This window comes from Gorilla gorilla, chromosome 3, assembly GCF_029281585.2.
Source record: "Gorilla gorilla gorilla isolate KB3781 chromosome 3, NHGRI_mGorGor1-v2.1_pri, whole genome shotgun sequence".
NCBI lineage: Eukaryota > Metazoa > Chordata > Mammalia > Primates > Hominidae > Gorilla > Gorilla gorilla.
This window is the reverse complement of record NC_073227.2, coordinates 149,091,503-149,118,932: the sequence shown is the minus strand read 5'-3', so window position 1 is coordinate 149,118,932 and position 27,430 is coordinate 149,091,503. Positions and strand designations below refer to the sequence as shown.

At 39.9% G+C, this 27,430-nt stretch overlaps 2 protein-coding genes across 16 annotated transcripts in view; one reads left to right on the top strand and one right to left on the bottom strand.

Annotated features, from left to right (window-relative positions):
• SCLT1 (sodium channel and clathrin linker 1) overlaps nt 1–10,165 on the top strand; it is a 214,735-nt gene extending 204,570 nt beyond the window's left edge. For 2 of the 4 annotated variants that reach the window (XM_019025990.4, XM_063705542.1), the window contains exon 21: nt 672–1,212. In XM_019025990.4, the coding sequence (XP_018881535.4) occupies nt 672–734 (63 nt within the window). In that variant the 3' untranslated portion in view covers nt 735–1,212. Of the gene's footprint in view, nt 1–671; nt 1,213–9,966 lie in introns of those variants that run through there. The other 2 variants (XM_063705543.1, XM_063705544.1) reach the window with 2 other exon arrangements.
• Nucleotides 10,166–11,386: 1,221 nt separating this feature from the next.
• Nucleotides 11,387–27,430, bottom strand: part of JADE1 (jade family PHD finger 1) — a 65,816-nt gene continuing 49,772 nt past the window's right edge. For 10 of the 12 annotated variants that reach the window (XM_055385366.2, XM_019025586.4, XM_055385367.2 and 7 more), the window contains 3 exons: nt 24,399–24,920; nt 18,632–18,749; nt 11,387–15,267 (listed from right to left, as the gene is read on the bottom strand). In XM_055385366.2, the coding sequence (XP_055241341.1) occupies nt 14,360–15,267; nt 18,632–18,749; nt 24,399–24,920 (1,548 nt within the window). In that variant the 3' untranslated portion in view covers nt 11,387–14,359. Of the gene's footprint in view, nt 15,268–18,631; nt 18,750–22,518; nt 24,921–27,430 lie in introns of those variants that run through there. The other 2 variants (XM_055385373.2, XM_055385372.2) reach the window with 1 other exon arrangement.

Here is a 27,430-nt window from a genome sequence, read left to right as displayed (position 1 = left end):
TTATTTTTCTATTAGACTTTTCTTGTTATAATCTATCATCACTTTATTATCAGCCTTGCATTGTGTTGGCTTACATTAGTTTGTGTTTTAGAAACTTTCCTGATTAACTTTTATGTAGATGTTTTTCATCCATCTGGAATATGTTTTACAATTCTAAGCATATCACCCTGAGCTATAGAATGTCTTATTTGACCTGCATTTCTCTAAATTAATAGACATTTTAAAGTTTCAAGAGTAAAATAGAAATTAATTTTAAAATGATCACTGACTGGGCACAGTGGCTTACACCTATAATCCCAGTACTTTGAGATCAAGGTGGGTGGATTGCTTGAGCCCAAGAGTTCAAGGCTGGTCTGGGCAACGTAGTGAGACCCTGTCTCTGAAAAAAATTAAAAATTAAAATTAACCAGGCATAGTGGCTACTGAAGAGGCTGAAGTAGAAGGATCACTTGATCCTGGGAGGTCAAGGCTACATTGAGCTGTGATTGTACCACTGTACTCCAGCCTGGGCAACAGAGCAAGATTGCCTCAAAAAGAAAAAGATCATTTACAAAACCCTTTCCAATAAGACCATTTCAGTACTTATAGGTTGTGATGCATTCTTCTTTGTATGAATCTAAGATTTTCCACAGAAAAAGTAACTACTTACCGATTGTTTATTTTAATTGCAGCTCAGTGTGATTACAGTGCAGAGAAGAAAAGCAGCCTCCCTGATGAATCTGGAAAATATTTAAAAATATTCATAGTTCACTCACAGAACTTTAGAGTTGGGAAAGCAGTTGGACTAGAAGTGTATTGAAATGGTAAAGCCTGCAAAGTATAATAGTTAAGGCTTGTGTTATTTCGCGTAAGCATTGTTCTGTTTTGAGGGTTATTGGAAAACAGAGCAGTGACCACTTCCTGTAAGTAAAGAAAATATAATCCTATATTGAGCTTCAGTGGAGAATAAACCAGCTGAGAAGAACTCATTGCCTTCATCAATGTGTCTGTTTTTTAATTCCTCCTTTTTCCCTTGAAAGGACATAATAATTTTCAAACTATGCAAATTTATCTTTCATAAGAAAGAGTTAAGAAAATTCTAGAATTTAATATTTCAGTTTCCAAGATTTGAGAATTTTACATCTAATTGTTACTTCTAACTCATTTTTAAAGTTCCTAAGTATCCATTTTATTATGAACTCATAAATGTAATAAATTGTGCACTTTCTAAAATGATGCTGTCATGTATTTTAATGTATGATTGTAGTGCTTCATTTTTAACTTACGGTTTTCAGTATTTATGGAACTTGATATTTAAGAATTTGGAAGGAGTCTTTTACATGTTACTTAAAGCAATACTAATCAAATGGAGATCTTAGGTGCTAAGACTGCATGGCATTGAACTATTGAAGTCCTATTGATCTTCATAGATACATGTTCCTATTCTCTGGTTTGAACTTAGCGCACCCTGGTTTCTGTTGATTAAAGCAGAGAGGTTTGCATCTGGATAACCAATTAGGAGACTGCTGCAGTTGTCCAGATAAAAGATAATGAGTTTGAGTTGAAGGTGACATGAAAACATTCACGTGTAGATATTCAGCCATCAGTCAGAAATTTAGTAATGGTGCTAACAGTTAAGATAGTCATAGGAATCTTTTTTTATTATTATTATCATATTTTAAGTTCTAGGGTAAATGTGCAGAACATGCAGGTTTGTTACATAGGTATACCTGTGCCATAGTGGTTTGCTGCACCCATCAACCCGTTATCTACATTAGGTATTTCTCCTAATGCTGTCCCTCCCCTACCCTTTCACCCCTCGACAGGCCCGGGTGTGTGATAGGAGTCTTCTGCGTGGAGCTGAGAATTGAAGCTGTGGAAGTGGAACAGCTTCCCTTGGGGCCTTCCGTGATGTGAATAGCAATCTCTTCAGCTTCCTCCCACACTATTCTTCCCCTCCATTTCTTATGCTCTGACTTCGATGGCCTTCTTTTACTTCTGTCAATATATAATCCTCCCTCCCAATACAGGGTCTCTCTGCATGTACTTTTTTTTTTTTTTTTGAGACAGAGTCTTACACCATCACCAGGCTGGAGTACAGAGGCATGATCTCGGCTCACTGCAACCTCTGCCTCCCAGGTTCAAGTGATTCTCCTGCCTCAGCCTCCCAAGTAGCTGGGATTACAGGCACCCGCCACCACACCCACTAATTTTTCTATTTTTAATAGAGATGGGGTTTCACCATCTTGGTGAGGCTGGTCTCGAACTTCTGACCTCAGGTGATCTGCCCGCCTCAGCCTCCCGAAGTGCTGGGATTACAGGCCTGAGCCACCGTGTCTGGCATCTGCATGGACTTTTTTATTTATACACTTTTCAGATCTCTACTCAAATATCAGTTCCTCAGAGGCCTTCCCTAGCCTCAGTAAGATCCCCTTCTTATATTGCTCTTAATAGTGCACCGTACTTTTCCTTCATAGCACTTGTCAAAATTTGTAGTTAACTCTTTTTGGAATATTTTCTTTAATGTCATCTTCTCCCCAACAGAGTACAAGCTCTCTAAGACCACATGTACTGTTATTCATTTTATCCCTAGCACCCAATATAGTCCCTGGCACATGGAGGGTATTCAATAACTCCTTTTTCAAAAACTGAGTTTTTAAGAACAGGACATTAAGGAATGTCTTTATTTGTTGAATGAACTCACGAAGATGAGTCATTAAAGGAGACTAAATAGGAGAAATGAGAGGGTCATAACAAAGAGACTCCAACATGATAAAACACTCAAGGAAGGCACATGGTTGATAGTATCAAATGCGATGATGAGACCAAATCATACCTATATGGCAGTTAAATGGTAATCAGATGGGAGGCACATAGCTTATTTTCATTTCTTAAAGAATTTTTCATTTGATTCTTTAAATTCCTTCCCAGGTCATTCACAGACTAATTTCCATGTAGTAAGAGTTATGTTCATATTCATATTTATAGAACATAGAATTTGTTTTTTAAAAATTTTAGGGATGTTAGAATTTTATGTCTGACAAAAGTATGAGACTGTAGAAGAAAGCACTTCAGAAACTAACACTTTAGCAAATGGAATATAAGTATTATATTATTATACTTTTTCAAAAAAATCTAACTTTCCAGACACATTTTTTCAGGGTAAAATCTCTGAACATAGATACTTTCTCCAAACTTTGGCCACAGGTAACTACTCTTCACATCCTGATAACCCATCTTCTCTTGGATCTCCTTGTGTACTTAGATATTCTCCAAGAGAAGAATAGGCTGCTGATATGCAGATAATATGCCTTTCTGACCTCTGTTGAATTTGAACAGGCTTAAGCTATGTTTAGCAACAGAACTAAACTTGATGGTTTTTTTCTTTTCAGAAAAGTTTGTTAATAATTTCCAATGTAAAAATGTAGTGGAGTTTTTAACACTTCTCATATAGGTCAGTCTTCACTTATAAATGATACAAATAGTATCATTCTGTGAACTGTATTTTACTATACAGGAGAAATGAGTAGGAAAGAGAGGTAAGAAATGATATAGATCTGCAATTGAGGACAACACAGCTAGTTCATTTTATTTATTCATGTTTCTTTATTGTTTCTCCCTGAAGAAGAAAGGAGATATGATTACCTCTTCTTCCCTTTGTATACAAATATGCAAACTAGGGCAGGCAACAATCTTCTAATTTCTTCTCTGGTGTGAGAATTATAACCACCCCAAACATTGGAAAACATTAGCAACAATTCAGTCACTCATTAAGTCTGCAAATATTAAATATTTCATAGTTACACAGTCTTGCCAAACCAACTCTCAAATCAAGAAAGAGTGAAAAAACACTTTAAACATTTTACTATAAATGCTGTTCTTTAACCATAATGTCTTTTATCATTTTTTTCAAAATAAATTTGTAATGAGCTTTTTTGCAAAAATTTTTATCAAAAATAATTAAGTTTGTCTAGTTTACCTAAAACATACATACATACACATAAACGTAGACAGAGAGATTGCAGTACCCTGAGGTTACAGATAAAAACCTGTCCCTTACCATCCCTTAAACCTTAGAAAAATATATGGCTTTGGGGACAATGTTAATAATATTTATATAACGAAGAAAAATATGCTTAGATAATAAAAGTCATAGGACAGAAAGGCATCTTAAAAGAAATTTTTTACAACACTGGTACCCTCTAGCTCAAGAATTCACCGCAAAACACTCACATGTGCCCCACGTTCTCATAGGTGCCCCCCATGTGTGATACTTGCCTATGTGTAAGCAGACAACTTATTAGATCTCCAGAGAATAGATACGGCTTCAAACTATGTACCCTTTCTCTTTTCCCCACCCCAAGAAGATTGTGAAACATACTTTCTTAGGAAATCATGCTTTGAGGGTCACTGTAGTTAGTGATTCATTGAAATGTACATATATAATATTTTTCAGGGTTTAGGATGAGGAAAAAATGTGAATTACTATTCTATAGTTTACACTTCCATTAATGCAGCTTAAAATTATGTTAGCTTTTTTGGAGGGAAAGTTGAATCACACTGTTGGACAGATATTGGACGTGTTATCAACTAAAATCCTAAGTCTTTTTCAAAGGTTTTGTTGCTAAGCCAAATCTTTGCCCAAATGCAGGACTAGTTATTTATCCCTATTAAATTTAATTACATTATTATAACCTGCTGAGGTCATTTTAGCTCCTAATTCTGTTACCTCATTTGATAGCTCTAAAGGTATGATAGGGGCCATGTCTGTCTTTATTTACTGCTATATTTCTTGCACCACAGGCAATTTTTGATTTACAATGAATGCTAGCCACACATCAGATAAACATGCTACCCATATTTTCATTCGAACCATTGAAAAAAAGAAGAGGACCAGACAGATTGAAATATAGACAGTCTCAGAGCATACCAAGCACCAACTCCCTTAATGGATAAAACTGATCAGCACATGTCAGATGTGGTAATTCAACCCGTTTTTAATCTGGCCCATATTGCTACTTGTACACTAGCATAAGAACATCAAGAAAAATCCAGCCTTCTGCCAAGCAAAAATTCATTTATGCCATACTAGTCATATTTTCCAGATGTAATCTAGTAATCCTGTCCAAAATGAAAAGTAAGTTAGCCTTCTTAGTAAATCCATGTAGCATCCTAGTAATCACAGCATGTTCCTTTTATGTTTGTTAAAACTCTTTAATTCCTTTGATAAGGCATTATGGAAGTTTTCATTCAATGTTTTCATTCTATGGCAGCACAGTCCTTTTTTCAGTGAATGAAAAAGTTATCAGAGCATAATATAAAATATAAGGAAATCTTTAATATTTACATCTAGGAAGATTAAAAGTGAGACTAGATCTCCTTTCATTTAAACTACTCTATGGGATAAAAGAGAATAAGAGAAGTTATAAGCATATTTCTTCAAATAACTAAAACAATCCAGTGGAGAGTTTCTCTGGATTATGGTAACATGCTTATGTGTATTAATAATGTCTGTTTGTGGAGCATCTGTCATGTGCTGTGCATCATGCTAACATTTTGCATTTATTACCTCATATAGTTCGACAGCCCTTCTAGGTAGGTGTTATTTCCTTTCCAAAGATATGAGGTATAGTAAAAGTTAAATCATTTTCTCGGGGTCACATAGCTGGCAGGTGGCACAGCTGGACCAGATCTGGTCAACACCAGAATTGTACTATTGTGCAACATTGTATCTTTAGAGTTTGAGGAATTTATAATTTTGACACCTCTCCCATTTGCTGACAGTGATTCAAAAGTAACCTTTATAGGTTCTCCAAGTGTCATGGGATGTAATTCATCTGGGTCAGGAGGCTTGAACTCACTGTAAACGTCTAGATGCTCTCATATAAATGCTTCACACATTCTAGACTTCAAGTGACCCTCATCATCTTACCAGTGTCCACTCTGTCCTTGCAGTTCAAGGATCAGCGTTCTTGATTGAACATATAGATGCCAAATATGTTTCAAAAAATTCTACTTCCACTTTTTCATTCATCAACCTTAAAACAAGTCTGAGCTGTGAGCCTTTTTTTTTTTTTTATACTTTAAGTTTTAGGGTACATGTGCACAACTTGCAGGTTAGTTACATATGTATACATGTGCCATGCTGGTGCGCTGCACCCACTAACTCGTCATCTAGCATTAGGTATATCTCCCAATGCTATCCCTCCCCCCTCCCCCCACCCCACCACAGTGCTCAGAGTGTGATATTCCCCTTCCTGTGTCCATGTGATCTCATTGTTCAATTCCCACCTATGAGTGAGAATATGCGGTGTGTGGTTTTTTGTTCTTGCGATAGTTTACTGAGAATGATGATTTCCAGTTTCATCCATGTCCCTACAAAGGACATGAACTCATCATTTTTTATGGCTGCATAGTATTCCATGGTGTATATGTGCCACATTTTCTTAATCCAGTCTATCATTGTTGGACATTTGGGTTGGTTCCAAGTCTGCTGTTGTGGCTAATACCGCAATAAACATACGCGTGCATGTGTCTTTATAGCAGCAAGATTTATAGTCCTTTGGGTATATACCCAGTAATGGGATGGCTGGGTCAAATGGTATTTCTAGTTCTAGATCCCTGAGGAATTGCCACACTGACTTCCACAATGGTTGAACTAGTTTACAGTCCCACCAACAGTGTAAAAGTGTTCCTATTTCTCCACATCCTCTCCAGCACCTGTTGTTTCCTGACTTTTTAATGATTGCCATTCTAACTGGTGTGAGATGGTATCTCATTGTGGTTTTGATTTGCATTTCTCTGATGGCCAGTGATGATGAGCATTTTTTCATGTGTTTTTTGGCTGCATAAATGTCTTCTTTTGAGAAGTGTCTGTTCATGTCCTTCGCCCACTTTTTGATGGGGTTGTTTGTTTTTTTCTTGTAAATTTGTTTGAGTTCATTGTAGATTCTGGATATTAGCCCTTTGTCAGATGAGTAGGTTGCGAAAATTTTCTCCCATTTTGTAGGTTGCCTGTTCACTCTGATGGTACAAGGAGGAACTGGTACCATTCCTTCTGAAACTATCCCAATCAATAGAAAAAGAGGGAATCCTCCCTAACTCATTTTATGAGGCCAGCATCATCCTGATACCAGAGCCGGGCAGAGACACAACCAAAAAAGAGAATTTTAGACCAATATCCTTGATGAACATTGATGCAAAAATCCTCAATAAAATACTGGCAAAACGAATCCAGCAGCACATCAAAAAGCTTATCCACCATGATCAAGTGGGCTTCATCCCTGGGATGCAAGGCTGGTTCAATATATGCAAATCAATAAATGTAATCCAGCATATAAACAGAGCCAAAGACAAAGACCACATGATTATCTCAATAGATGCAGAAAAAGCCTTTGACAAAATTCAACAACCCTTCATGCTAAAAACTCTCAATAAATTAGGTATTGATGGGACGTATTTCAAAATAATAAGAGCTATCTTTTTTTTTTTAATACTTTAAGTTCTAGGATACATGTGCACAACGTGCAGGTTTGTCACATATGTATACATGTGCCATGTTGGTGTGCTGCACCCATTAACTCATCATTTACATTAGGTATATCTCCTGATGCTATCCCTCCCCACTCCCGAGTGAGCCTCTTTTTTTGTTTTAATTCCCTTTCTGACTGGCACTACCCAAAAAGCTCTTTTGGTTTTCAGATTATGTATATATCCCTAAAAACTTCCTAGAAAAAACTATCTTCGTATCTAGTGGGATTTGGTAAATTTTCCAGACCTAGAAAAGAAATTGGCCACAACCTAAATGTAAGTAAAGTAGTAGAAAAAAATAGATCTAAGCAAAGGAAGTTATAATAATTAGCTTAATACCTCTTTTGAAAGTTTCCAGATTTCTTCAATGAGTGATGACAATTTCACCAATTTTAATCGACCAAAAAAATGTTAAATTGTGTTTAGTTATTGTAAGGTGATATAATGCATAATTTCCTTTCAGAGTGTGATATTTTAAAGTATGGAGTTTGAAAGGTATTTACTTAGAGTACTTGAGACTAGTTGAGGCAAAGATATCATCACAAGCTTTTGATATAAAAAAGAGAAGCTCCAAGGATGGAACTGAATTAGAGCCAAAGTTGGTGGGAAAAAGGAGAAAAGCTCTCTTTGAAACTGTTGCATGGGAAGGGAAACACCAGAGAAAAAGATTTGCTTCATAAAGAAATTGTTTTACACTGGTCATAATCCTGAAGTTAGAACTATCAATCACCCCAGATTAGTGAGTAAAATAATCACATTAGCCCATAATTATAAATGTAATTTGTAAAACTCAGCCATATATATGCCAAGTAGTAGTGAGAATATCAGGACACATTGGCGATACATTAGGAATGACAATACACATTATTTTTATCTTTGCTACTTCTGCATTGCTTATTCATTTGTGAAAATAACTGGATTTATTATACTTCATATCACAAAAATGCCGACTTGGAGGTTTTACATAGCTTTAATTTAGTGTTAAGATATTAGTTCTCAACATCAAGAAACTATGTGATTTTAAATAATTCTGTAACTAACTTTCCAAGCAGTTAGGATGTACAGTTCAGTTATTCTTTTTATTCTTTGATAGCAGTGTTGTTTTCTTTGATTACATATACATATATTTGATCTGTAAATATGTTTGTATGTATGTGTGTTACATAAATATGCATGTGACAATTAATTCCATTCTCCCTAGAATAAGGCTGGAACTAATTGGCCGTAAGCAGACTATCCTGCTCATTATCTATTAGGTTATACTCAAAGTCTTTTAACCAGTGCATTAACATGTTTTAACCAAGTTTATTGGCTTTACCAATAAATTTAACTTTACCAATTCATTTAACTGAAGTTTACACGTGTAGTCCTAAATATGCTAACTACTTTGTGTGAACTTTTTTTTTTTTTTTTGAGACCAAGTCTCACTCTGTCACCCATGCTGGAGGGCAGTGGCACAATCTCAGCTCACTGCAACCTCCACTTCCCAGGTTCAAGCAGTTCTCTTGCCTCAGCCTCCTGAGTAGCTAGGATTACAGGCGTGTGCCACCACGCCTGGCTAATTTTTTGTATTTTTAGTAGATACAGGGTTTCACTATATTGGTCAGGCTGGTCTCGAACTCCTGACCTCGTGATCTGCCCACCTCCGCCTCCCAAAGTGCTGGGATTACAGGCGTGAGCCACTGCACCCGGCCATGTGTGAACTATTTTTATATTCTGAGAGGCAGTACAGCCTACGGGTCTCAATCCCAGACAGGCTGGGATTGAATCCCAGATCTACCCCTACTGACCTTGAGCAAATTACTTAATTTCTCTGTGCCTCAGTTTCCTCATCTGTAAATTGGAGATAATAGTGCCTACTTCACGTTATAAGGATTAAACTAATTAACATAATACATACCAGTGCCTGCCACTTGATAAACCTTTGTAATTACCTGCAGAAGTCAGGAGGTTCCCCCAAAGGCTATGTGGAATGACAAAATCAGCTTTTATTTCAGAAGTTATCACTATGAAGATACCATTGGCAAGGCTTCAGCCAAATGCTGGAGAGATTAATTTCAGCAAGACTTGTGTTAAGGAAACCAGTAATCCAGACAAAAAATGAAGAGACCTGAATTATATAGCAAATGGTGGTGGGATCCGAAGCAAAAAATATTAAGGCAATATTAAATGTAATACACAGGCCTTGATCACTATTTGGCTGTGAGAGTTGAAGAATTCATAAAGGACTCCCAGGTTTCAGTCTAGGAGGACATTCTCTAAAACAGGATATAGAAAGAGTTCCAAAATCTCAAGTACCTGTATACATCCAAGAGGGGATGCCCAATAAGCAATCTCTTCACACTCCAGAAAAGCTGGATTGCAGAAATACCAAACTGAGTAAGTAGTAAGGGAACAGTTGAAGTGAAGGAAGTAGATAACATTGAATTTGCCTTTATCCTCTTTTTCAATGACCAGACAATCAAAGCCTACCTCAGACTAGAACACATCATCTAATGGAGTTCTGAGCATTAAAGGGAAATCATATTGAAGATTTCAACCTTGAAGTTAATTGTGAAGTTTGTTGCAGATGGCTAATGCTTCAAAGGTAGAAACTGTTTTTTCAGTGATTTGGGTGGAAACATGAACGTGAGTCCCTGGTGTGACATTTCCCATCACAGATTGCACAGCTGCCAATGATAGGCCCTTCCTTTGGCTCCTGGGGACTTAATTTCCCTAGGGAACTATTGTGGTTATTCAACTTTAAGACCTTGTAGGAAGAATCAGTTATTTCTCTCAGGGGTCTTACTCAGAGCAAGCAATATGGAAGTAAATAGTCACTAAGGAGAAATGAGAAATAAGCTTTTAGCAAAATGTACGAATAATTGTTTTTTCTTTTAAACTGGCCAAATCCTTACAAAAATTATAAATTAGACTAAGATAGCTACCCTGTTTTGGATCCTAATCATTATAGTCTACATGAGAATGCATAATTCACACCAGTTTTGCTGTTCCCAACATAAAGAAAAAGGTGCATTTCACTATATGCTAATTTCTGCATGTAGTGGATGTACAAAAGATTGTTTCAGGCAGGAAACAATCTTTTCAGAAATGAGAATGAGAGTGTAGGCCCAGTTCTGCCAGTACCTACTGCTGTGATCTTGGCCAAGTCTTAAGGTGTATAATACAGATATTTTTTTGCCCTACTGTCCCAGAGTTCTGTGATCAAAAGAAAGCATTTAATGAAACTGCTCTTTGAAAAATAATTGTTAAAAATTATTTAAAAGTTGTATTAAAAATACAACCGTCCCATCATTCAGGAATATTTTTTCACCTCAGAAAGCTCACTAGTTAAAATATTGTAAACATCAGTGTCTTGTTCCTAATAAAAATAATAGCCTACCACTTACTAAATGCCTAATATATGCTCTCTGTAAGGTGCTCAATGGACTTGCTTTAAATAATCACAACTACTTCAATATCTAAAAGTTACTAAGATGTTATCCTCTTTCTGGGAAAACTGAGGCTTAAAACGGTTAAGTGACTTGGCCAATGTCATGTGCCTGGTAAACTATAGTTTAGCCTTTAAATACAGTTCTCTCTGACCCTGAAGTCTATGTTGTTTCAACGATTCTATGTTTTCAGATCCAAAACTGTATTCTGGAAAGAACTCCAGGTGGGGAAGACTAAAATCAAACCGTTATTTTTCAGTCTCGCCATCAGAGTTGTTGAGCCAGAAAGCAGCCCAGTGAATCTGTGCTCTGCACAAACTTGATATGTTCTCTACAGTTCTCATTCCTGATTTAAATTGGAAGACAGTAAACAACTGATTCAGGACTGCTAAGTCATATATACCTTTAAATATTTAGCAAAAGCAGATTTCAAACGACACTTAAAATGTATTGCAAAATGTACAGCATTTATTCACATACAGACAAAAAGGCACAATTCTACTAAATAGTTCAACAAAAAAATACAGCTGTCCTCAACTAGTTTTATAAATACTTTCAAAAAGGGGGTAGAAATAAATACAGGATTGGGTCATGTAATATAAAATAGTCATCTCTACATATACTTTAATTTGATTTTTAACTCTTCATGCACCTTTTTTTTTTTCAATTTTAGCTGAATGGACACCAAGCTAGGCACATAGTGAAAAATCCTCTGTACAAGGTTACAAATGTAATGACAAGTTTGTCCATTTCAAAATAAGATTTGTACACAACACATAAAACCCTTCATTTAGATCTTGTGTTTATAACCTAACAAATGACATTCCAGGCAACTTTACAAAAGTTTAACTAGCCTACATTTTGACATAATACATTAATCATAATCAAAGATATTTCTTGGTCAGGATGCACAAGGAAAGATAAAGCTTAAAAAAAACAAATGCAAATGGTTCCATACTAATAGAACGCAAGTGGGTGTTTGGGCTGGTTGCTGCTTATGGCCACCTCATACAGAGTTCCCAGCATGACATGAAACTAACTCACAAAGCTATCATCATTATACTGTCAGAGAAACCGTGCTCTATCCATTTGCATTTCGAAGCAGGAATAAAAAGTGTGGGCTTTTTATTTTTGTGTGTTTTGTTTTTGTGTGGGTTTTTTTTAAATATTTTTTGTTTTGTTTTTGTTTTGTTTTTTGGTTCAGCATAACTTGGAACATTTGAAAGCTTTTCAACCTAAATGTGGGGAAAAAACAGGTAAGGCATTATTTTTGCACAAAACTAGCATTCCTAATAGTGCAAATGAATCTGATACCTCTTAAAATGGTGAGAGGTCATACACTTACTAGATTAATTTAGATTTTCTTTCTATGGCTTGACAAATTATCCCTCTATAAATTCTACTCTCACCCAGAGCTGTTGCTGTAGTCAAAAGATAACTGTAGATAAAGTCCAACCTTCTCCTGTATCCAGCAAAAGGTTTTTGCTCATATGCAAAAAAAACTAATAATTTTAAAATTATGCTACAAGTGAATATACAACTTGGATTCATAAGAACCTTCTATTATCTGTAGCAACAAGCCGATCTGGACAGCAGTCTTTCAAAATGAGCCCCATAGCTCAAAAATAGTCAGTCAATCTAAAAACCTGCATCATTCTTCCCCCTCCCCTGAATTAGCTACTAAAATGTCCTTGAAAAGTTAAGACTTGGTTTGAAAATGTCATACATACAGTGGGGATGTATCAGATCTACTATTTGATCATCTGATAAAACTTGCATAGCAAGATGGGATTCAATAAGCCTTTTTTGTTGTTGACAATCATCTGGAAGACTTGAAAGTTAACTGCAGAACTCCTCAAAGCATTATTCATTAAGTATCATAATGTCCCTGCCATATGGAAACAGATGTATAAATGAATCAGGAATCTGAATACTGGTATTAACAAACTAAGGAGAATTTAGGGGAAGTCGGGCTTGTTCCAAAGGCCCATAATTCTGTATTTCATTGCTATTTAAACGTTCCTTCCTTAAGTTTGATTCACAACCACATTGAATTCCAAAGAAAATTAACAGGACCTAAACACTATCCACGGTCTTAATACATACGCACTATGGGGAGTGCAAAAACAAAACATTGTACTCAAATTTAATGCTAAATTTATTATTGCTGATAACTTAATAGTTATTGCCATTTGCAATTAGAAAGTCCAAGTTACAAATTAGAGTTTAGAACTCTGACTACAGAAAACCTATTCAAGGGTACACTTCAGTCTCTTTCCTGTATAACCTTGGTCAATAGTAAGAGCTTATCGCAACTTATTGCCTTTCTATTGTTTTTAAAATATAACCTATTTTGCTTTTTTCTCTTTTTCTTTTTTCTTTTTTTTTTTTCTTTTTTTCTTTTTTTTTTTTTTTTTTTTTTTCCTTTTTCTTAAGGAATCCGTTCATGTTGGAAGCCCAGATTCCCTGACATATGCACTAGTGGTTGGCTCTGGGAAGTAACAGTCACCAGAGTCTGGAAGTTCTTCGCTTGAACTTGAGTAGCCATTGTACTATTGGAAGCCAGATGGCCAGGTATTGGCAATGGCCAGGGAAATCCCAAGCTGGCTCAAGAGCCAGTGGTTAGGGAAGAAGAAGGTCAAGTGGACTGGTAAAAATTCTACTTCAACTGCCCTTATTCATAGATACAACTTTCCTAACAGTCTCACACTCCACCAGTCCCATATCCACAACCCACTCACAGGCTTCAAGCAGCAGGACCTTGCTATATTACCCTAAATCTCCACATTGCAGCAGCTCTACCCTGTCCCCTCAGCTTCTTCAATAATGACCTTTTTTAAAATTCTCTTCCCTGACTGCTATATTTACACATAAATTTCTTAGTGTTACTGAAGCTTCAGAGCTGCTGCCTATATACTATAATGCAACAAAAATAGCCTTGAGGGCCAAATATAAATATGATTTCAAGATCTAACACAGTCCTAGAAAATAAACTTTATGGGCTGTGAATGGTACCATGAGGGTTTCTCAAGAACCATATCTGGTTCCCTATATTCAGGTAACCACGAGTTTGTGCTTTGGGAAGAATGCAGAGGGCTATAAAAATTCATGAGGCTTATTTAAGCCTTGCCTTCTTTAAAACTTATTTCATTCTTATTTTAGTGTTTAGTTCGGGTTCTAGTCTTAGCAGTGTCTTATGGTTACAATCTACTCTTCTGTTTCCTCAACAAGTTGCAAATAACACAAACTTCTCACAAAAATGATTTAAAAATGACTCTGGAAAAAAATTAATCTGAATTGCAAGTAAATGTGTTTGTGTAGCTCAGGATTAATGGGTTTCTGCTTCTCCCCCACACCAGAGCTCTCCTCTAGCAAACCCAATGACGAGCCCAAAGGGCTTCCGCATCATCTCTGTTGCATCAAGAAGCCAAGATGCTTCTCCTGATAATGTCTGTCCTTCTGCTGATAGTGCTGCTGGTGTGTATACATTTCTTTTCTGATGTCTCACTCTCTGAGTCACTCATTTCCACATCGGGGACATACCCGTCATTCTCATTGTCGGATTTTAATTTGCTTTTTGCCCTTTCCTTGGCTGGAACTCGGCCTAAGCCCAAATATGGGTAGTCTGAGTGCTGGTGGCAGGCCCCGTCGTGGGCCTCTCCCTGCTGCTGCCGTTCCCCCTTCTTTGGAATCCGGAATCCTCCCCAGTTTTTCACTGGGCTGGCAGGTGTTGTAGGCACTTTGACTGCAGTCTGATTAAAGTTTACTTTGATTAGGGAGCCATTGCACTTGGGCACTATCTCCTTCCTTGTGCCAGGTGCTGACTGCCCCACTCCAGGGGAGGTGGCAGCTCTTGTGTTGTCCAGATGCCTCTGGGACACATCTGTGGACCTGAGAGGCTTGTGACTCTGTTTAAAAGATTTGTCCTTTAAGTCTCCTTTAATGAGATCACAATGAAAACGATTGTCTCTTCTTTTCCCGTGGTCTGGCATCACCACACCATTTTTCTGTTGTGCTGATATGAGACGTGCTTCTGCAAAGGTCTTTTCCAAACCCAAAAAGCTCTCTGGGACCACCATCCCCTCCCTTCTACCACACAGGTCTGGCTGCTTCAGCAGGGTTTTGCCTTCACTTCCAGGGCTATTCTGCAAAGGATCTCGCTTATGGGGCTTTTTCAGCGAATGAACCAAAGAAGTACCCATTTGTTTTCTGAAGAACGCAGAATGCCACTTCAAGTCCTCTATCTTGGGAGCATCAGGGCCAACAGAAGGACTGTTAAACAAAAGCATGTTTTCCAGTGAGGAGGAGGAGCAGGAAGAAGGCACACCTATAAAGATAAAACCACAAATAAAAATTACAGCAGAAGCAAATCCAAAAGAATAAAATTCTACACCCTTAGTGTGGCCCAATTTATGTGAACTCCCCACCCAACAATACAACACTTACACCACCAAGTTTGTACAAATTTGGTTTTTATAGTGAAGAGATGACCTGCCTTGAGAATCTCCATTCAATCTACAGACTCAATATGCCACATTTTCTAAAACAGCTGAAGCTGACATAATTTTTCATAAAACTAGACCTCCTCCAAACAAAATAACTGATCTGATTTTCAGAGCGGACTCCATGCAGAACCCATCAGGTGGCTGATGGCTGCCTCTGCTCCCTCCACCTGGTTACAGAGCAGCACCTGCGCCGCGCTCCTCCACGGTCCAGTCTTCTGCCTCCCGTACGAGACTGAGAGTACCCAAAAAGCAGGGCTCGGGGCTTCTAAGTTTCTCTAAGTGTCTATACCCTCACAGGGTTATTATGAGTACAAGTACATGTAAACATGTGAATGAATAAAGGAAATGTTTAAAATAATTCTTGACACATAGTAAGTGTTCCAAAAATGTTCATTGTTATTATGTGCAAAATACATTTGTGGGATTCAACTGAATTGTCGTTCAACTTGAAGTAAGTTAAATTGATGTTTTTCATATTTTTTGATGCAAATCACAGTGACTAAATTCCATAGCATGACCTAGTAAGAGTTCACATTTCACGAAATAATATTAACCCTCATCATTTGATAATGTACTCTGACATTTCCTATTATACTTTACTTGTTTTTAATACTGGTCATGACCCACTGAATTCATCTCACAACCCACTAATGAGTTGTTACCCCTAGTGGGTGAATTCATAACACATAAAGACCATGATTCTACAACAGCCTCAAGATCATCTAGAAAGAGCAGTTCTCATGTTTTCTGTCTCCCATAAGATATGAGCCACCAAGAAAACAAGGTTCAGCCCCCAGGGTATGAGACAGGAGGCCATATGAGAACCTAGTGCTCACCAGACACAGACACTGCAAGCAAATGAAACATAGCTAGTGACTCAGAACACAGAGCTGTCATGACCACAAGAGGAGGTATTTTACAACCTGCTGGTTTGGAAATGCTGCTTTCTCAAGAATCAATCATTAGAATCAACCTTCACATCACACTGAATATATTTCTTTTACTCAATCACCTGCCACAGGAAAAGAGAATGGTAAGAAGAGGCTAACATTTTCTGAACTCTGATTTCTATCTCCTTGACTGTAATCCATGTCTCTAAAGAGCCTCCAACTCATGACCCCCCACCCCCCATAAGCACTGTTGCCACTGAGGACACTCTCAGCAAATGACCCTACCCACTCTCAGAATCAGAGTTTAAACCACGGACCCTAAATGACACATAAATCATGACCATCTGCTCTACTTCAGGCAGGAGACAGCCTTTAGGCATGAATAAGAACACTACTGAAGCCTAGGACTGGAAAAAGAAAAAAAGCACCCTAAAGGGTTTCAACTGCATTACTCAACAGCATCCTACAGGAAGATAAATGTTTTCAACTGATCATACCTATGGTTCTTACATCAGAATGAAAGGAAGATTTGTTTTCCTTTTCTGAAATAGTGGGACTTCTGAATGCAGATCTACATTACAGCTCTGTTACCACAAAATAACTCCCAGACTTGTTAAGAATATCATTCGCTCACCCAGTAAAAACCTCAGCCATGAAATGCAAAAACCTGCCTGCAATATCCATGAGAAATAACTCAAATGAAACCAGATGAAAATGCTCTTTACAGCTTATTTTTACAGGGAATCACTCATTACATAATGACCTAAGAGTTGCAGAAGGCCCTCCAATGGCACAACTCCACAGGCACAACTTGCATTAGTGATCCCAGCTCAGCATTTGCTGCTGTAGGCTCGGTGATCTGCACCAGACAGTCTTCCAAGGCAGTTAAACAGATCTCATTTATTTGTATTCAGGCAGGAATCATGAAGAGAGAGCTCACCTTAGGGAATCTGAATCGACCTACTTTTACATATGACGCCCTACTTAGAAAATTTATTTTTAAAATCTTAACAATTAAACTCCAAGTTCCAGCTAATGATATACACTTGATTCACCTGGAAAATACTTAATCTTGGGAAGAAAATATCTAGGATATCAACAAGTTATTGCATTCAAACTATGTAACATTTCAAGAACATTATTTAAACCTCCCTAAACCTTTTTTTATTTCTTCAGATGACCGAGCTCCCTCTAGTCGCACATAATTGGTTAGATAAACCAGAACTTGGATTTCAACGCAACAGGTTATAACAACTTCTTTGTTGTCTCTGTGCACCATAATAATCTAGATGGAGTGACAAAAAGCCACAAATGCACAAAAACAAGAGTGAATCAACTATGATTGCACAACGCAAGCACCAAGAATGGTGCAGCTAGAACTTTAAAGGGCAGTCCAAGGCAGGAGAGAGACGCTATCTTCCAGTGAAGTCCAGTCTAAGACCTACCTGTTCCGTGGGTCCCTAATTCTGCCTGATCCACACTCAGCAGCTCTGCTTCTCTGAAATCCTTATACTACCTACTTTTGGGGGCTTATGATCACAGAATATAGGGCTCAAACGCACTTAAGGGGTCTTGATTCTAAAACAAACTTTAAGATCAATGGAATCTCAGAGAGGTTAAACAACCTGCCCAACTTGATCTTTGCCCTTGATCTCCCAAGTAACTGATGTGTTGTCCAGAGTAGAGGAAGTATATACCCTAGTTTTCTTTTTCTGTTTGCCTAGCCCAGGGCAATATAAAATAGAAGACACTAAATAAATATTTGGTGCTCAATCTCAGAAATAGTCAACAATCCATCTACACAAAAAAAGTCTACTGTGAACATTATCTAAAAATGGACTGTGTCTTAAGTACAGTCTTAACATATATTGATCATATTTACCATGTTACAGATAGAGCCCAAGGCTGAATATAAACCTGTTAGGTATCCCCATGATGTGTTTACCAAGTACTGTGTAATATATAAGTCACTGTTTCATTTTAGTCTCTCAATTCCAAGAGGTAGCTTGAGATATCCCCATTTTGCACATGAAGAAATTAGGGAGACTCAAAAGACTTTCATGTGTTTGCTCAGTAAGCAGAGAACACAGGATTCCACCCATATTTATAGAGGGCAAATTCATAGCTTTTTCCCTTAAACATGATGCCTCAAATTAAAGACTTCCTTTAAATATGAACGTCTATGCTTCTTAAATTCTTCTATAAGAAAATTAAGAAATGATTATTTCTTCCTCAACAGTGTTAAAGCTTACAAACCCCTGCCCTATACTTTGACCTACCAGGGCTTAATGCATACCTGAAACTCTTTCTTGCTCCAAAAGCTTAGTGTAAAGATTGAATATCTGTTCCTGGACTTTGCACACAGACCGTTTAATCTTTTCCCTGCGGGTCACCATGTAAGTGAGGTTCCGAACCTAGAAGGTAGAGAATAAAGATTCTAAGTAAGCAATACAGTATAACAGTACTTTGGTGCTTTTTAAATTTCTTTACCTAAGAGAAATTACTCCTACTAGGGCCTTGACAGATACTTGAAATCAATAGGTACTTTAAACATTTTATCCAATCTCTGATCTCCTTTTGGGCAGATAAGAAGGATTCCACATATAGCCCTCAACATAGGCAGAAGCAACACCGAAGAGGGTTAGGGACCCACAGGAGTGGGAGGGACACCTAGAGAACTCCTACAAAAGTCCTGCCTCCTCCATCACACCTAACCCATCCCGGCACAGAGGCCATTGGTGTCCAAGTCAAAACTTGCAACCTCTTGCCAGTCGACTTTGCTAATTATTGCATCAATATCTTCTATTACTTGGATGGCCAATGGCTTTAAAGCAGTTCAGAAGCCACTTCTGCACTTTATCAACTATCTTCTGAGGCTCAACTGGGTAAACATGGGGCCAAGGGTCATCAAAGTGGAGCCCCCTGCACCAGGCCCACTGGAAGACCAAATGGTTACCAAGAATCCTAGTAAATGTCTTTGTCAACTGCACACTGAACTCACTGAAAGGCCTGGAGTTAGCAGGTAGCTTATGTGTTGCTATGAGGTGTGCGAATGCCTAGGAAATTTCCAGCTTTGCCAATGATTTGCTGGTTAGACATCTCCAGTCCAGTTCTCTGTATCATCACTTGAAAAACTGGTATTGCCCTCTCCTGATTCGCTTGTAACTGAAAAGACCCAGTGCTAAGAGTTGGCTCTACTTCCTATCTGATGTGTGACTGCTTTGGATCACATAACCCTAACCTATGCTCAGTAATCAACATTTAGATTTGTTCCCCACCTGTCATCACTCAATACACAAAACTTAAAGAATTAGTCTCTAAACTCCCTTAAGCCTTCAGTCCTAAAATCTTCTATTGGTCAACCTGATTAGATTACACGGACCTGCAAACACAGATGTCAGACACAGCACACCAAATACACAATTAAACCCTTCTTCAGGAATATGTGGACAAGACCTCCTAAGTAATCTCAGTGGCAGGAGTGGTAGCATCTTTATCTGACCACATCTTTCCCATTAGCTCCTACAGGCATGTCTTCACTTTCCTAAAAAAATCCCATTATGAGCAAACTCTTCCCCTGACACCTTTATAATTTTTTCCCCATAAACTCAATAAAGTAGTATCACCCTACTTTAAGTGGAAAAAGTCCAAAGGTCACCAACCTTTTCTTTTGGCAGTGAGGACAGCAACAAGCATCAACAAGCCTTGTGAAGACACAAAAGATTTTGCACTCTGGTGTAGAGCGTTTAAGTGTAGACTAAACCCTAACAATTCAGGCTGTACTGAAGGCAGTCTCATTTGCAAGAGGACATGAAGCATTAAGAGAGACAGAACACAGGCTTTCACATTTGCATCATGGTAAAATCTCCTGGCCTAAACAGGAAAATGCCAAGTCAGGCTTCTCCTGCCCCTAACAAATTCACTTTAAGGATCTTCCCATCTTTTTTTCTCTAACAATCCCTTATGTCACTAACATTTCCTGTCTTATTTTAAAGAATTGAGAATAAAAACACTCTCCCTGTCTCATAGTAAATATTACATGGATGTCAATCAGCCTAGTTAAGGTAGTTTCTTCCCTTCTCTGACAGCTGCACACCCTCAATCCAAGAAGCAGGTGTCCTTTATAGAAATTCTCACCAACTTGGGAATGGACGTGGCTAACATCCTCCTCTCTTCGATATTGTTCCACCCAGGGGAAATTAAGAGTGAAGCACAAGAACGAGGGGCCAGACCTAGATCCATAGCAGATTCAAAACTTCTAGGAAACAGAACCGTTTTTACATTAACAAGGAATCTGACTCCTGGAAATAAAAAATGGAAACAAATTCTGACATCTTAGGAGCAGACAGGTTGCTCTCATATTCAAATCAGACATGTAATAGAAATACTTACATCTCTCTTACTTGAAATTATCCTTAAAAATGGAAAACGGGGAAGCCAGGGAATTTGAACTTTGTATATTATTCAAATTTAATTCTGGTAGCTTTGACCACACCATGGCTGCTAAATAGAAAAATCCCACTGCTATTCCTCATGATCTCTGATGGGAAATATCTAAATGTAAACCCAAAAAGCAAAGGGCATGGTTTTCAATCGGAACAAATCAGCCCTGACCAACTCCACTTTATAGTAGTGAGGACTCTAAACCTGACTTCCCTTATGCATAAAGTTCCCTATAGGACAACGCTCAGCAACCTCCACCTGCAGAGCTGGACTGATGCTCTCCCATCCTCAAAACACATCCAGCTTGTCCCTTCCTGCACCCGTTCCACCAAGCTCCCTCCCCTGCTTTATCTTCTCCCAACTGCCTGCAAGGAAGTATCTGAAAAAAACATTTAAACCATCTCCAGGTGCACTCTCACACCACCTTAAACCTGATCATCACTTTCCCCTAAAGCAGTGTTCCCAAACGGAAACATGGGGTACCCACAAAACAGAACCACCCTTTGGAGGTGGGGCCCATGAATCTGCATTCCTAAGTTTCTGGGTCAGGGACAACACCCTGAGATACACTGCTCTAAGACATCTAAAAGTGGTTTCAGTGTTTTCTTGAATCCAAACCTGTTTGCAGCACTAAAGTTGAACGTGCCTTTTGTTCAGGGACACTGTAGCCACTACCAGATTTTCAAAGGTGACCATTCCACTGAGTGACTACAGGACTGCCCCCAGGACTTGGCCACTTTCCATAACGCTAGCCAGAGTGCAGTGGTAGCATGTCTTTATCTGAATAAATACTCATTTGCTGAACTCACGTTTACTGCATCTTTTAGGGGAAAGGAATGAGAGTGAAGTGGCAGCCTTGGGAATGACATGGCTACCCACCACATCAGCAACTGTGTCTTCTTAAAGTTGTGTGCTCCCAAGCCCTCCTGAAATCTACTCCTGTCACCTAACTTCCAGATCCAGAACTGGTACCCAGGTATGCAATGCCCCGAGGTGTGTGTTTGACGGAAGAGCAGTCACCATAATTACTCAGTTGTCTGCATTTCTAATGATGGCTACTCATTTGTCAGTCTGAGAATGATCATATGCCTTGATTGTAGTCACAGGTATTAAATGATTTTTGAGGATCTGCTATAAACTGATATTGTGTGAATTAAACAGAAAACTAACTTACTTGAGAAAACAAATTGGTAGTAATGATTGGTTTTTTATTGTCACCCCTGCCCTGATACACTTACTGTTTATAATTACAAATAACTGCAACTCTCTGGGCAAGGCAAAGATTTCAATTGTTTAATGCCTTCACCATCACAGGCATCATGGCAAATTTTGGGTAGCGTATTTTTTTTTTCATTACAATAAGCCCATTTTAAACTGAGTCTAAGGCTGGGTACAGTGGCGTAATCCCAACACTCTGGGAGGCCAAGGCGGGTAGATCACTTGAGGTCAGGAGTTCAAGACCAACCTGACCAACATGGTGAAACCGTCTCTACTAAAAATACAAAAATTAGCCAGGCATGGTGGCGCATGCCTGTAATCCCAGCTACTCATGAGACCGAGGCAGGAGAATCACTTGAACCCGGGAGGCGGAGGCTGCAGTGAGCCGAGATCACGCCACTGCACTCCAGCCTGGGCAACAAAGTGAGACTCTGTCTTGAAAAAATAAAAATAAACTGAATACAAATTCTTTAAAGTTCCTTAGGCTTTTTAATAAAGTAAATGTAAGTAATGCCACACACATACACACACAAATCCTGATTTATTCCCTGTTTCTCATACATCGTTGGCATTGTTCTACTTAAACAGCGACAGTGATGACTCCAAAAAAAAATGTTTAGAATTAGAAGTGCATGTTAATCTGAGTAACTTAAGTACAGAAAAGAGTTAGTACACCACAAGCATTTTCTACACTTTTATTTTGTGGTGATTGTGAGACAAACACAGTCCAAACAATAGACTTCTTGTCCTCCCCCTCCCAACAACTATCTGACTCCATAGCTCATGCACCCCAATTACAGCAGGTGTCGGGCTGGCATAAAGGCTTCTCACCAGGATTCCAGTTTATCCTTCTCAATCCTTTTCTCATCTCTAACAAAAATGCCACACATACATGTAGTTGTGAGAGGCAAAGTCTTCTTTACACTCACCACCAGGGGGCGTATGGGAGCACAAAAGCCTCACAAACCTGCTCCAGGATCCTGCCTCTTCCAGGGCCGGAATCCGCGGCCTTCCCAGGAATCCTAACCTGGTCTGGGAAGGGGCATCACAAATAAGCTGGCACTCAGTCGTGTATTGAAAGGATCTCTAATGCTCCCTTTAAAAGACTTTCACTTCCACGCCATCTCTAACAGGGCCATGCAGGTCTCCATGAGATCAGGCTTTTTTGGTCCAGTGTTTCCCAGGTCTTTCCCTACACTGTTTCAGGCCACTTGGGTACCTTTCAGTGCAGACTGCTTCAGGCCAGAAAACCTCACTCCCACCTCTTTCACACTAATGAATTTAATCGGTAGCCAGCAGCCAGGGGAGTTGATGTGGAAGATGCTCTAAGAAGCATCCCCAATTAGCAAGCCTCAGCCAGAAACTACCTACAGGGAGCAGGAGGCCCTAGCGGGAGGCAGCCCACACCTCATTATTCCTGTAGCAGGAAGGGACGTCCAGACGGGACTCCAGAGGTGATGGAAAGTGGGGGAGGCACAAAAGCAGCAAACAGCAGAAGGAAGTGCCAGCAGCTGAGGCTCGGCAGCCAACAGCCATGACATTCAGCAATCTCAGTGTGACAAACAACACATCTGTAGCGTGCTGAGCATGACTGGGGCTCCTCAGACAGATCTGACACCCCTGTCCACCAGGAATCCCACCCATACCCGCACACAGACACACAACAGAGACATGGATGGACACGGGGACACACACACACATACACACACACACACACACACACACACACACACACAGCCTCAGTGATGACTTAGCACCTCACTGCCAGGAGTATCTTCCGTAACAGATATATGCATGTGTACATACAGCTCATGCACACACATCAGCACCCACTGCCTGCTCTGCTCTATGACAGTACTGGGAATTCCCCTGTGAATTACCCAAGAAACAAAGGGGGGGCCAGTGAGCAGCCGTGCTTAGCTTCCTTCATAAGCCCATCACCAGCACCTAGGTGTGTTTCCCCGGACTGAAAAAGAAATTTTCCCATCTCTGGCCCCCTCCATTAGAAATGAAATCCGTTCTGGTTTTCTAAATCAGTCTGTAAACAATCCTGAGTCAACTCCTTGGGTCATTTTCTTGGGGCTCATTCACTCTAGCTCTAGAATGAAGGAATGGGGGTGGGGAAGACACACCCCATTTGATCTTACAAAACAGTAAAGATTAATGGGAAAGTGTTTTTAAAAAAAAAATCACAAAGAAGCTCCCCACTCAGTGGCAGTTTTGCACATATGTACAATGAGTTTACCAGCCCATAAATATTTTTAACCAACACAACCTCATGCTGTGGTGTGTACAAGGGTCTGAGAGTATATGACTGGCTATCATTTCTTGCTCTGGGCGAGCGTTCGCCTCTTTGCATCTTCTTCTCTAAGTCACTATAAGGTGTCAGTGTCAATCATTACCCTCTCCAGGTCCTGCCGCAGGTGCGTGAACAGCTGCAGCCTCCTAAACAAGACATCCTGCTCCCGCTTGGCTAGATTGTCCTCTTCATCTTTCTTTGGGGTGATCAGGGGCTTGTTGAAGTTGACCTTCCTCTTCAACTTCCAGTACTGGTACAGGAAATCCACTACTTCCTCAGGCAGCCGCAGAGCCCTGGCAACATCCAGCAGGTTGACGAAGGTGTAGAACTCATCCTCCAGCTGCTGCAGCTTCTGCTTACGGACACTCACCCGGTGGGCCTCCTCCCGGTTCTGCTCAAGGCTGGCAAAGGGCTCCAGCGGATTCCGGGGGGAACACTCAGGGGCCCCATTCTCCTGTGCAGCCCCCTTGCCAAGACTCTCCTCGGGTTTCCTATGTGAGCTGTGCTTTGGGCAATAGGACTTGAACTTGACTTCATCATTCTCTGCTAAGATGGTCTTCATCTCCAGGCCCCGGTCAAAAGCACAGGTCACATGGAAGGCTGTGCGGCAGTTCTTCACAGAGCACTGGCAAGAACACACAAAGAACATGAGAATAGACCATTATAGAGCAACGATGGCAGAAGGCCCGCAGTGCTAGGCACCCCATGTACACATGCACAGAGAAGAGCCATGCTTCAAGCATGTGCCGTGACAGGAAAGTTGTACGTGGATTAACCCTGCAAGATCCTGTCATGTTTTAAAAGAGGTAAGGCTTGGAATTTTTTTTATAGAGATGAGGTCTCCCTATGTTGCCTAAGTTGGTCTCCAACTCTTGGGCAAAAGAGATCCGCCCATCTCAGCCTCCCAAAGTGCTGGGATTACAGGCGTGAGCCACCGCGCCCAGCCAAGTCTTGGAATTTAAGGGCCCTCTTCAAATGAAAGGTTTAATCAACCAAACCCTAACTTCCTCGGAAAAGTAACTGCATCCAAATCCCATCTTGGAGCAGACATGATTACACAAATGACATGTGTAGAGAAAGGAGGTGTGGCACTAGGATCATATTCAAAAGAATCTGTACTCAATATGCAAAGTCCACTTTCAGGCATTAACTTGGGTTTTCTTACAGATTTGAGCTCTTTTGGTGTAAACCTGAATAAGAACCTCCTTGGGAAGAATGACTACTACTCACAGTTTGAACATAAATCCTGACTCCCCAGCCAGGAAGAGTCCCAACACGAGTGAGAAAATGAACAGTGCACTTCCTTGAAGCAGCACGAAGGAGAAACTGAATAAAAACCCCAAAAAATAGGAGACAAGAGGAATCCAGCACAGGAAAGGTAGGGAAAGGTCTTCACACTTGCGAAGAAGCTTCACCAGATGCATGGAGGGCTCTGAGCCCTGAGATCTGTGCACGCCGATCCTGGCCACTGAAGAGAGGCAGGAGAACCGTGAAAGATCCTTCCCATGCATCACAGGGAGGTCAACGTAGAGGCCAGGTATCAGCAACCTAAAGAACACTTCCCCTCTCACTGCCTAAACAGGGCCACAATTTAGTGCCTTTGATCCAGACAACACGCCTCTGGTCTAGCAGGAGCAAAGTGATTAACTCCTCCTCCACTGATCTTGCTGAGCAAATCCCTAGAAGGTGATTCCTCATGGTGACTGAAGCCAGTCCCTGAAAAGCAGCACTGCACTGTGTGAAGCCAAGTGATCCCCGGGGCATGCCAGGGGCTGCACAGAGCTGTAGAATCCAGTGGCTTCAAGCCAACTGAGAAGTTGAATTCAACTCATTCAACAGATCCTGAATCACATCACCAAGGATGGCAGAGGCTAGAGCTGAGGCTTTCCCCCTAATCATTCCAGTATTTAAGAGGAAACTCGCTGCCAACCAGGCTGTCTTCCATTACTATGAGGTCTCTTTTACTGAGAAAAGGAGAAAATCCAGCTCCCTTCACCATTCCACCCTTACAAACACTTCAACCACAGAGACTGACATAAATCTGTATTTTCTCTATAAATAACCTCAATTCTAAGAAATGTATGAAATCAGCTTTGGTGGCAGAACACACACACAAACACGCACGCACACATACACACCTGGCCACTGTCATGAGAAGACAAAGTGTCTTCCCTTGTAGCACACAGCCAAGTGGGAAGTAAAAGTGGGAACAGATGACTGAGACACTATCTGTGTTTGGCTTAAACTACACTTAACCCAAGCGCTCTAACCCTAAAGAGAAATGAACTGCAGCAGAATATTTATACAGGACTTTGTAAAAACGCCAAATGGCCTTCCTCTGGGTTTTCCCATTCAGGTTGACTCAGCAAACAGATGTTACAGAAACGTAAACCAGAGCCTTCACAGCTGCAGACATTTCAGAGAGGAATTCTTTTAATAAAATCAATCCATTCTGTGAAGATATGAAAAATCATCAGCCTTCTTTGGCCTCTTCTTTAGATTAATGTTCTGGGAAAAAGAGGTCAATGGCAACAAAAAAGTCATTATATCATCTCTCTTCAAAAGGGAAACAAAGATCCCATTCGCCCACCTCTTTTAAACATTAATTATGGACCAGGATTGGCATACTCAGGCAAGGGCATAAATTCTACGCTCAGAACACCGGGGAATGTGGTCTGCTGCAGCCTGTTTCCTGCCAGTGCACACGTGCATACACATACTTACACACTCATACACATGCACACACACACATACACGCATACTCACACGCATACACATACACACATATACACATGCATACTCACGTGCATACTCATGCACTCACGCATGCACACATGCATACACATGCACACATGCACACACGCATACGCATACTCATGCATGCATACTCACATGCACAAGCATACTCACCCGCATACACATACACATACACATGCACACTCACGTGCATACTCACGCACTCACGCATGCACACATGCATGCACACATGCATACACACGCATACGCATACTCACGCATGCATACTCACACATTCACACACGCATACTCAAATACGCATACATGCATACAGCATACATATGCATAACCAAATACACATGCATACACACATACACATGCATAATCACATGCACACTC